Genomic DNA, 12,683 nt, shown 5'->3' on the forward strand with positions numbered 1-12,683 from the left:
TATCTGGTTGGGAAGTAGCCTGATACAAGGACAGTGTGTTGCAGATGGATTCTCGCTGACCCAGGGCCCTTAGCTGGGAGACAGTGGAGTTGGGCAGGCCCACATCCCCCCCGCCACCTCACCCTGAGGGTGGCAGTACTCCCCCTCCTCGGGCCCCATTGCCACATTCTCCAGCCCCTAGACTTTATTGGTGCTCACCCTTACCTGGGCCACTACACTACTTAGCCTCTCTGCCTTCATTACAGGCCAGAGCCTACCCATTGCTTTCCTGTCCTGCCCTTTCTGAGCCTGGGGATCATCGACTGCTTAGCCGCTCTGCCCTGATTGCAGGATTGAGCCCACTCATTGGTTACTGCCCCACTCTGGCTGAGGGCCTGGGGCTCAAAGATGACGTAATTGCTCTGTCCTGCACGCAGGTCATAGCCCACCTATCTGTTGGGTGCCATACTGTTCTGCTTGGCCATAGGACTGGAACACAAGGTGTAGCTTATTCCCTGCTTTTTGAGCTCACCTTTACAGGTATGCAACAGAGAAGAGACTGACAAGGAGGGATGGCAAAACAGCCTACAGGCCCTTTCTTGTGAAGCAGCCTTCTCTCAAAGACTCCCTGTGTGAGCCTGGGCCCAGTCACTGTAGTGCTCAGCTGTGTCCGTGTTTCAGGGCCAAGGTGTAAAGCTGATCTTCACCCTCAGACTGCTTTCTCCCAGCCACACCATCTAAGATGAGGCCCCCTTGGCCATTGCTCAATTGTTTGGCAGTTACACCCATTCAGCCTCTATAGCTGCGACCACCGGTCTGGTGACTGTGCTGAAACCCCTGGCATCCCAGGGACAATTCTACACTCTCTTCAGAAATCCACTACCTACCCCTCACTATCACCATGGAGCACCCCCACATCTGCCACAGACACTAAGGGGCTGGAGACATGGGGCTTCCCAGAAGCCAGCTGTCACAGGAGGCTGTGGTAAGAAGCCTTTTACAGACAAATGTCTGAGGTGTTGGTCTGTGGAACCCTGACACCGCCCTGAGCTTAGGGTCTCGGACTATCTGAGCACCTGGAAGGTCTTTATCCTCCTGCCACCGCTGTGAGGCTATTTCCCACCTGTGCAGAGGCTCAGAGACAGCCAAGGGCTTGCCCATGGTCACACATGGAAAGGGAATCAAACCCAGCAGTCCTGTGTCGGAGAGCAGTGCCCGGACCACAGGACCAGCTTTTGAGCCATCTGAGCTGTGACTGGCCTGGCTGGATTCTCTGCTGCACCGCCAGAGCGCCACGCCGGTGCTTCAGAGAGTGGGGATGGCAAAGAGCCAGTTACAGGGATTGATTCACTGGCCAGTTCTCCCCCCTGCATCAGCAGAGTAGCCTGGGGATTGGGCTGACCTCTGCCTAGTGGTAAAGGCTTCCAAGAGCACAGGACACTCCGGCCAAGTCCTTGCAGACGGGTATCACCCCAGAGTGCCCCCTTGGGGACTGAGGTAGCCCTACAGGAACCCTGCCCTTCCCTTTAAGGTCCTTGTATTGACTTACTCTCAGCCTGGAATACTTAAGAGATGACTTTGTGGGGTCACATTAATTCAGTCTCCTCCAAAACACAGCCTCTCCTACCCTCCTTTACTCAAGAGCTCCACCACCACCCTACTTTCTGGGGTCTGCATCGGTTCAGGCTTGCCACACCCACTACTCCATCTCTTCCCCTGAGGCCCTCCCCCTACCCCACTTCTTCCCTAAACGCCCTGCCCCTTGTTCCTCCCCTTCCCCTGAGGCTCCGGCCCCCACCCATGTCGGAGCTAGTCTGTGGAAAGAGCTGCTCAGGGATCCCAAGCCCCTGTGGGGAGCTCCGGACTCTCCACCTTTCCTGGATTTTAAGTTCTGGGGGTCGGGGACACAGGCTGGGGGCTTTTCTTGGGTCCTACAGTGAACCGCCAAGGGCATGTGGAGGGTTTGGGTCTCCTCAGAGTGCTCTGGATCCTTGGGCAACTCGCACCATGGCCCAGCTCTGGCTTCTGGTCTGGAGAGGGTGTGGAGCCTTCACCAGTGAGGGGGACCAAGGGGTGGAGTCTTGGGGGAAGATATGGGGCAGAGGGAGGGGGGCCTTATGGGAAGAGGAAGAGTAGGGGATGAGGCCTGAAAGAGAGAGGCAGTGGGGACGGTGCTCCTGCATGTGTCCTGCTTTTGCCTTTTGAAAAGATGGTCACTCTAGACTGAATGGGCTCGGCTGGGAGTTGAGCTAAACATGCCTCTGCGGGGGAGTTGAGGAATATTTCCAACCATTTTCATTCCAACACAAATGGATGGCGGGAGAAGGAAATCTGGGCTGAGTCTCTTTCCAGGGCTCCTGTCTGTCAGACCCTCACTCACACACATAGCTCTGCTCTGCCTCAGTGAGAAGGGGGCTCAGCACATGTGTGGTGTGCAGAGCCATCAACGGGGCTGGCGGGAGAGGGGGAAGGTGCCTGAATAGCTGCTCCTGGGGCTCCTCCATTAATCATGTGTCTGACACGACTCAATCACAATCACCTGGCTGAGGACGTAGGGGAAGGATGGGTGACCATTCCCTTTCTATAGCCCCTGTCCACAATTGGTGCAGCGCTCATGGATCACACAGCACCCAGAGGACTCAGAAAGCACCAGGACTGTGACTACAGAATAGCTCTGCAGCTTTTTTCGTGGCCCATGGATGTTTAACCGAAGACAATGGGATATTGACAGGCCAGGTGTAATGGGAAACAACACCCACATCCCTTCTCTTTATTGAATGTATCGACAGGAATTCTGAGGTCAGAGCAGCCACTGATTCAGGATAGTTATGGGCCAACATGCAACCAGTCCCCTGGCTCTCCACGAACACAGTCACTTTGTAAATCCTGCTGCCACCTTGGTCTCTTTCACTCAGTGCGCTCTCCTCCCTCACCAGGCCCTGTCCCACTGCTCCAGGCCTTAGACCCTGTCTGAACATCTCTCTACACAGTGAAGATCAGTAGCTCATGTCTTCTCAGATGTAAGGGTCCAGGATGGAATAGGTGGCCATGGCCCTTGTTTTTCATCTCTTGTTTCACCAGCGCTGGAGCCAGCTGATGAACTGACCCTTCACTTTTTGAATGCCCTGATTATCCTTGCACGGAGGTGCTTGCTTTTCACGCTGTACACAATTGGGTTCATCATAGGTGGGACCAGCAGGTAGATGTAGCCCATGAGAATCTGAAGCAAAGGAGAAGAGCTATTCCCGAATCTCTGTACTATGGACAAACCAATCCCTGATATGTAGAAGAGGAGGACAGCAGAGAGGTGGGAGACACAGGTGCTCAGTGCCCTGACGCTCTCCGCATGGGAGGCAATATTCAGCACTGTTTTCAGAATCATCACGTAAGATAGGAGGATGAGCAGCAAGTCCAATGTCTCTGTGGAGACTGTGACAAACAAGCCATAGATGCTGTTGACTCTGATATCCGAACAAGCCATCTTCATGACCTCTTGGTGCAGGCAGTAGGAATGGGAGAGGACATTGGCTTGACAATATCGGAACCGTTTCAGGAGAAAGGGCAGTGGGAATATTACAGCCACCCCTCTTAGCACAAACACGAGTCCCATCTTGGTTATTCTCGGCAGGGTTAAGATGGAAGCATATCTCAGTGGGTTAGAGATCGCAACAAAGCGGTCAAAAGCCATCAACAAGAGCACCGAGGATTCAATGAAAGTAAGAGAGTGGATGAAGAACAACTGGGCAAAACAGGCATCGAGGCTGATCTCCCTAGAGTTAAGAAAGAATATGCCCAGTGTTGTTGGCATGGTGGCTATCGATAAGCCAAGGTCTGTGATGGCCAACATGGAAAGGAAAATGTACATGGGCTCGTGGAGACTTGGATCTCTTTTTATAATGAAAAGAATGACTGAGTTTCCTACTATAGAAATAACATACATTAAGCAGAAGGGGACAGATATCCAGAGATAGACGTCTTCCTGCCCATGTATCACAGTGAGAAAGAACACTTCAGAGCTGAATTTGGTGTCATTGACAGCTGACATAATGTATTGGGAGGTCCGAGTAGTTTTGAACCTTTCCTCCTGAAAGGAAAAACAACAGGAAACTAGATGATATTTAACAATCAGTTTTTAAGGTCAGGTTTGACAAAGCCCTGGCTGGGATGATTTAATTGGGGATTGGTCCTGCTTTGAGCAGGGGGTTGGACTAGATGACCTCCTGGGGTCCCTTCCAACCCTGATATTCTATGATTCTATGAATCAATCTTTCTGCTCCCAGTGCAACTCGGAAAGTCCCAGGAGCTCAAGGAAGATCAGCAAAAAACTTAATATTGGATTTACACCACATATAAGAAGACAAGCATTCCCTGACTGGGTCAGACCTGCAGTCCATCTAGCCCATTATCCACTGGCCAGTTCCAGATGCTTCAGAGGAAGCCAGAGGAAGCCCTGTAATAGAAAGCTCTGAGATAACCTGCTCCCAGGGAATGTTTTCCCCTGACACCCACTAATTACACATATTTTCTTGTGTTAATCAGGCAGGTTTATGGTCTTTCCAAAAAAAAATTAAAACAATCCTCACTAATGTAATTGGATTTTCTGGTTACCCATATAAACATACAGTTCCTCTTTGAATCCTACTAAACTCTTGGGTCCATTGACAACTTGTGGCTGGGAGTTGTGCAGTCTCCTTGAGCCCTGTGTAATTTTACAATTGTGACCTTCCCGCAGACACCTTTCCTGACCCTCCGCTTCTGAGTGTAGCCCATTGTATCATGCAATGAGAAGTGCATGGTGAAATCTTTCATTGTACTTATCTGCCCTGCATTGAAGCTATTTATAAAAATGGTTAATTGCCTCATTATATAGTTTTTATTTTCTCTACTCCTGAGAGTCCAAATTATGCCACTGCCTCTTTGCAGCACCTGGGATGAATTCTCAGGGCCAGGTTTTGATTTTAATAACAAGTGACTTCAACTGCGTCACTCCAGATTCACATGTGTAAATTCGATCAGAACCAGGCTCTATTAACTTTCCCTTACCAAATGCTACCGGTGATACTCTCTGACCCCCAAGAATCCCTCCAAGAGAAGTTGAAGTGCTTTGCCAAGCCAACATTGAAAGAATTCAGAGAGTTCAATCATCCTACAGGCTTCTTTTCATCCGCACAGGACCTACATCCTCTCCCCATGCAAGGGTCTGTAGATATCTGGCAAGTTACAAGCTAACACAGACAGTTACTTCAGCCAGACGGGGGAGACATCCCAAATGGCTGAATAGTGCAAACACTAGGTTTGTACTAATATCCAGCTGAGTGTCCTAGTTACTTCAACCATGCCCGTGTAAGAGGTGGTATGTGTAAGTTACATACAACCACTATTACCAGTTGGACAGGCAGAACTGCAGGGTCTCAATGCAAGGATGAGACAATGGTGTAGGGAAGAGAGATTTAGGTTTATTAAGAACTGGGGAAACTTTTGGCAAAGGGGAGCCTCTACAGGAAGGATGGGCTCTGCCTAAACCAAAAATGGAACCAGATTCCTGGAACTTAAAATGAAAAAGGTTGTGGAGAAGTTTTTGAACTGAGGGCTACGGGTGTGACGACAGGTGTACAGAAGCATGTGGTTTGGACAGAGACATCTGTTTAGGGAGGATTAATTAAAGGAGATTCCCTATGTCACAGTAAGGAGAAGAAGATGAACGATGATAAAATATGGGTAGGATCTGATGAGAAACAGTCAATTACATCATGTTATGGCAGACAGCTAAAAAGTGACCATTTTAAGTGCTTATATACACTGGCTAGAAGTCTAAATAATAAAATGGGTGAAGTAAATTCCTCGTATAAAATGAGGATATTGATATAATAGGCATCACTGAAGTTAGGTGGAATGAGTATAATCAATGGGACACAACAATACCAGGATACAAAAAATATCGGAAGGACAGATCAGGTCATGCTGGTGGGGGAGTGGCACTATATGTGAAGGAAAGGATTGAATCAAATGAAGTAATAATCTTAAATGAACCAAACGGTACCATAGAATCTCTATGGATAGTAATTCTATGCTTGAATAATAAGAATATAGCAGTAGGAAATATACCATAAACTGCCTGTCCAGGATGGTGATAGTGACTGTGAAATGCTCAGAGAGATTAGAGAGGCAATAAAAATAAAAAAAAAAAACCTCAATAATAATGGGAGATTTCAACTATCACTGCATTGACTGTGTACATGTCACCTCAGGACATGATGCAGTGATCGAGTTTCTTGACACCTTAAAGGACTGGTTCTTGGAGCAGCTAGTCCTAGAAACCACATGAAGAGAGGCAGTTCTTGATTTCGTCCTCAGTGGGGCACAGGATCTGGTCCAAGATGTAAATATAGCTGGACCACTTGGTAATAATGACCATAATATAATTAAAATTAACATCCCTGTGGCAGGGAAAACACCACAGCTGCCCAACACGGTAGCATTTCATTTCAGAAAGGGGGACTACACAAAAATGAGGAAGTTAGTTAAACAGAAATTAAAAGGCACAGTGCCAAAAGTGAAATTCTTCCAAGCTGCATGGAAGCTTTTTAAAGACACTATAATAGAGACTCAACATGAATATATATCCCAAATTAAAAAAAAACAACATAGTAAGAGAACAAAAAAGAGCCACTGTGGCTAAACAACAAAGTAAAAGAAGCAGTGAGAGGCAAAAAGGCATCCTTTAAAAAGTGGAAGTTAAATCCTAGTGAGGAAAATAGAAAGGAGCATAAAACCTGGCAAGTGAAGTGTAAAATTATAATTAGAAAGGCCAAAAATGAATTTGAAGAACAGCTAGCCCAAGACTCAAAAAGTAATAGCAAAAAATTCTTTAAGTAAATCTGAAGCATGAAGCCTGCTAACCAATGGGGCCACTGGATGATCAAGTTGCTAAAGGAGCACTCAAGGATGAGAAGGCCATTGAGGGGAAACTAAATGAATTCTTTGCATCAGTCTTCACAGCTGAGGATGTGAGGGAGATTCCCAAACCTGAGCCATTCTTTTTAGGTGACAACTATGAGGAAATGTCCCACATTCAGGTGTCGGTTAGAGGATGTTTTGGAACAAATTGATAAACTAAACAGTAATAATTCACCAATACAAGATGGTATTCACCCAAGAGTCATGAAGGAAGCCAAATGTGAAATTGCAGAACTACTAACTGTGGTTTGTAACCTATCATTTAAATCAGTTTCTGTACAAAATGTTTGGAAGATAGCTAATGTGATGCCAATTTTTTTTTAAAACGGCTCCAGAGGTGATTGTGGAAATTACAGGCGGGTAAGCTTGACTTCAGTACCAGGAAAACTGATTGAAACTATAGTGAAGAACAGAATTGTTAGACACATAGATGATCATAATGTGTTGGGGACGAGTCAACATAGTTTTTGTAAAGGAAAATCCTGCCTCACCAATCTACTAGAATTCTTTGAGAGGGTCAACAAGCATGGGGACAAGGGGTACCAGTGGGTAGAGTGTACTTAGATTTCCAGAAAGCCTTTGACAAGGTCCCTCACAAAAGGCTCTTAAGCAAAGGAAGCACTCAGGGAATAAGAGGGAAAGTCCTCTCATGGATCAGTAACTGATTAAAAGATAGGGAACAAAGGGTAGGAATAAATGATCAGTTTTCAGAATGGAGTAAGGTAAGTAATGGTGTCCTCTGGAGTTTGTAGTGGGACCAGTACTATTCAACACATTCATAAGTGATGTGGAAAAGGGGGTAAAGAGTCCGGTGTCAATATTTGCAGATGATTCAAAACTACTCAAGATAGTGAAGTCCAAAGCAGACTGTGAAGAGTTACAAGGGAACTCATAAAACTGGGTGACTGGGCAACAAAATGGCAGAAAAATTCAATGCTGAGAAATGCAAAGTAATATATTGGAAAACATAATCCCAGCTGTACATATAAAATGATGGGGTCTAAATTAGCTGTTACCACACAAGAGAGAGATGTTGGAGTCATTGTGTATTGTTCTCTGAAAACACTCACTGAATGTGCATCAGTAGTCAAAAAAGCGAACAGAATGTTAGGTATCATTAAGGTAATAAACCAGAAAATATCATATTGCCTCTATATACATCCATGGTATATCCACATCTTGAATACTGTGTGCAGATGTGATCGCCCCATCTCAAAAAAGATATACTGGAATTGGAAAAGGTTCTGAAAAGGGCAACAAAAATTATTAGGGGTATGGAACAGCTTCCGTATGAAGAGAGATTAATAAGATTGGGTCTTTTTAGCTTGGAAAAGAAAGGAGTAAGGGGGAACAGGACAGAAGTGTATAAAATCATGATTGGTGTGGAGAAAGTGAATAAGGAAGTGTTATTTACTCCTTCTCATAACACAAGAACTATAGGTCACCAAATGAAATTAATAGGAGCAGGTTGAAAACAAACAAAAGGAAATATTTTTTCACACAACGCACAGTCAACCTGTGGAACTCCTTGCCAGAGGATGTTGTGAAGGCCAAGGCTATAAAAGAGTTAAAAAAAGAGCTAGATAAATTCATGTAGGATAGGTCCATCAATAGCTATTAGTCAAGATGGGCAGAGGTGGTGTCCCTAGCCTCTGTTTGCCAGAAGCTCGGAATGGGTGACAGGAGATGATTACCTCTTTTTATTCGTTCCCTCTGTGGCACCTGGCATTGGCCACTTTTAGAGACAGGATACTGGGCCAGACGGACCTTTGGCCTGACCCAGTATGGGTGATCTTATGTTCGTATGTTCTGAATTTAAGTATTAGAAAGAGCTTCTGGTCAGATTCTCAGAGACAATATTATACTACTATTCTCTAAACAAAGAGTTAATTGCACAAACCCATTGCAAACAGTATGTGAAATACTTCTCAAATATTTTCTAAAGCAAAAGTCATTACATTTACACATCTGTACTTTAGTACACACATGTCAACTCATTCTTTCCCTCTGATCTTCTCTCAGAGATGATTTTTCACGTTGGAGTGGGACTTAAAATGTAGTGCCTGTCATCTGGATTTCATCACAACCTGAAAAGATTGCAGTATCTCAGCCCTCACTCAGGCACTTATCAGCGAACAAAAGTCTAGTAGTTCCTCTGTCCCTGGGTTAATAGCTGACTGGTTCTCCGCAGGTTCTGTTCGGTCATTCTGCAGCCTGTACCCGGAGTGGTAACAGGCATTGGGATCAGTATGGAAAATATTCCTTTTCTGAGCTCTCACTCTCTAAGACAGTTGTTTTGAACCTTTGTTCATTTGCAGAGCCCTAATACATTTTGAATGGAGGTAGACATAGTCTGGAGACCCCCCCCAGTGGCCCACCGACTACATGTTGAAAACCACTAGTCTAGTACATAATAACCACAACACCTGTTATTCAGTCACAAATGGGGATTGCATTAAGTGCATTTCAAAGTCAGATCCATGTGGAACTTCATTTCCCACAGGAAAATAGTCTATTGCTCTCTGACTGTCTCTGTCCTGTATTCATAAAATCCATACCACCCAGGAACAGCATTGGGTCAGGGATGGAGCTGAGCTGCCATAACGAATGTGGACATTAAACCCAGTTCTTGGGATGTTTCCTGTAGGGATATATTGGGTTAATAGCAGGCTGCTGGAAAACAAGCAGGAAGAGAAGGAACAACTCAAGAAAAGCCATCGCTCAGTCAGCACTTCAGGGAGGTTGAGAGACAACACCGGAGCTACAAGCTGAGAAGAGCCTATTTCTGGGCTCAAGCCATATTACATAGCTTGTTTTGCCAGTGCTGGGAGTGTGTCCAGAGCTGGGGCAGCTGTTGCTGGGAAGTTCTTCAGACTGACAGACACAGATATGGTGGGGAAGTCTGAAGGCCCTCGGCCTGCCTGGGTCCCCGTCAGAGTCCGAGGGTTTGGGGTCAGAGACCTGTACAGACTGCTGTTTGAAAACTAGGTCAGTTAATTCATTGCAGTTAACTCATGCGATTAAGACAAAAAATTAATCTCAATTAATCACAATTTTAATCACACTCTTAAACAATAATAGAATATCAACTGGAATTTATTAAATATTTGGGATTTTTTTCTACATTTTCAAATATATTGCTTTCAGTTACAACCCAGAATACAAAGTGTACAGTGCTCACTTTACATTATTATTTTTATTACAAATATTTGCACTGTCAAAAGACAAACAAAAAAAATAATATTTTTCAATTTAGCTCCTACACGTACTGTAGAGCAATCTCTTTTCTCATGGATGTGCACCTTACAAATGTAGGTTATATTTGTTACAGAACTGCACCCAAAAACAAAACAGTGTAAAACTTTTGAGCTTACAAGTCCACTCGGTCCTACTTCTTCTTCAGCTAATCGCTAAGACAAAGAAGTTTGTTTACATTTATAGGAAATAATGCTCCCGCTTCTTATTTACAATGTCACCTGAAAGTGAGAACATATGTTTGCATGGCACTACTCTAGCCGGCATTGCAAAATATTTACTTTCCAGGTATGCTAAATATGTGTATGCTTTGGCCACCATTCCAGAGGACATGCTTCCATGTTGATGAGGCTTGTTAAAAAAATAATGCGTTAATTACATTTGTGACTGAACTCCTTGGGGAAAAATTGTATGTCTCCTGCTCTGTTTAACCTGCATTCTGCCATATATTTGTGTTATGGCAATCTGAGATGTTGACCCAGCACACGTTGTTCATTTTAAGAAAACTTTCACGGCAGATTTTACAAAACACAGAGAAGGTACCAATGTGAGATTTCTAAAGATAGCTACAGCACTCGACCCAAGGTCTAAGAATCTGAAGTGTTTTCCAAACTCTGAGAGGGACAAGGTGTGGAGCATGCTTTCAAAAGTCTTAAAAGAGCAACACTCCAATGCGGAAACTACAGAACCTGAACCACCAAAAAAGAAAATCAACCTTCTGCTGATGGCATCTGATTCAGATGATGCAAATAAACATGCTTCAATCCACATTGCTTTGGATCATTATCGAGCAGAACCCATAATCAGCATGGATGCAAGTCCTCTGGAATGGTGGTTGAAGCATCAAGGGAAATATGAATCGTTTGAGCATATGGCATGAAAATATCTTGAGATGACAGTTACAAAAATGCCATGTGAACACCTGTTCTCACTTTCAGGAGACATTGTAAATATGAAGCAGGCAGTTTTATCTCCTGCAAATGTAAACAAACTTTGTGAGTGATTGGCTGAACAACAAGTAGGGCTGAGTGGACTTGTAAAGCTTTATATTGTTTTATTTTTGTGTGCAGTTATTTTTTCTACATAATACTATATTCGGTGAATTGTAAAAATAAGTGAATTGAAAAATACTATTTCTTTTGTTTCTTTTTTACAGTGCTCATATCCACAAGAAAAAATAAATATAAAGTGCGCACTGTACACTTTGTATTCTGTGCTGTTATTGAAATTGTTATATTTGAGACAGTAGAAAATATCCAAATATATTTAAATGAATGGTGGTCATCTGGCATGCGGAGACCAGAGAGGGGGAAGAGATGACAGTAGCCCTTTAGCTGTGAGGGGTATCTACAGGGCAGAGATTCTAGAGCCCTCAGCCAGTCAGGAAACAGAAATATGCTCTATTGGACCTATTACCACAGAGCAACGCAGCTCTGAATTCCTGCCTTCACAATTGAGCCAGAGAATAAAACCTTTTCAAATGAAAATGCATTTGCTGATTAAATTTTTAGGAAGAAATAAACCTGAGGTGATTTGGGAACTAGTCACTGATATTCTGGGGGGGTCTCTTCTCACTCAGCCCCTGGCAGAATCGGCCCAGAGCATCTGACACCTCTAGAAATGAGAGCCCTTGAGAAATCCTGACACAGGGCATCGGGATTTGAACACTCCGAGCTCGCTTTGAATGTCAGATTTCTGTGTAGATTGAGTAGCCCACTGTGGAGCGTGGGCAGATGTGGGGGAGGGGTTCCCAAGCTACCTAGCGCTGCCTGCCCTCCAGCCCCATCACTGAGTCACCCCGACAGCCCAGCTGAGTCCTCTGTCACTGCACAGAACATTTGAAAATGGAAACAGCTTCCAGCCTTTCCCCTTCACTTCGTATTTTAAAGACAGTGAAACCTGCCAACGTACCCAATTCCTGCTAGAAGGGGAGCCGCTGACACCAGAGGTCTTCACCCTAGAGGACAAGGAGTCATTGGAGAGGTTGCACAGGCTGCAGACAGTATTTGTTCAGGCAGGGAGGCAACCGTATTTATGAAGCATGTTTGCACATTCCCTTGGGGGCCACTTGACCATCAGGGAACTTCAGCTGCTTGGCTTAGTGTGCACCAGTTTTAACCCCCATCACGGCCAATGGCAAACTGAAGGATGCCAAATCACAGGGGATGGGTGGTGATCCTATCCACTTGGACTGCAGTGTGAAGACTGCTGCAGACTCTATTCCTGGAATCTGGGCTTGTCATCATTGTTCGTATGGTTCCAATTAGTCACAGGGCTACCTCGAGGGTGGCCAAATGGTAACGATGATGCTGTCAAAGCTTTCATCTTCTGAAATAAAATAAAATAGAATCATCATAATAATAGAAGACCAGATTTCTCCTCGGCAACCCCCTTTCCTGCATTACAAACCCAGGGGGCCAGCCAGGGAAGAGAGAGCCCACAAAGCTCCCTACATGGAAATTTCCCTCAGATTGTTCCAGGAGGGGAGGTCC

At 44.9% G+C, this 12,683-nt stretch overlaps 1 protein-coding gene across 1 annotated transcript; it reads right to left on the minus strand.

Moving 5' to 3' along the window:
* Positions 1–3,088: 3,088 nt before the first annotated feature.
* Positions 3,089–4,024, minus strand: LOC102947047 (olfactory receptor 51G2). The gene has a single exon (XM_007069854.2). The coding sequence runs from the start codon at positions 4,022–4,024 to the stop codon at positions 3,089–3,091; it is 936 nt and encodes a 311-aa protein (XP_007069916.2).
* Positions 4,025–12,683: the final 8,659 nt, after the last annotated feature.

The sequence above is a fragment of the Chelonia mydas genome, chromosome 1 (genome assembly GCF_015237465.2).
Source record: "Chelonia mydas isolate rCheMyd1 chromosome 1, rCheMyd1.pri.v2, whole genome shotgun sequence".
NCBI classification, from domain to species: Eukaryota; Metazoa; Chordata; order Testudines; family Cheloniidae; genus Chelonia; species Chelonia mydas.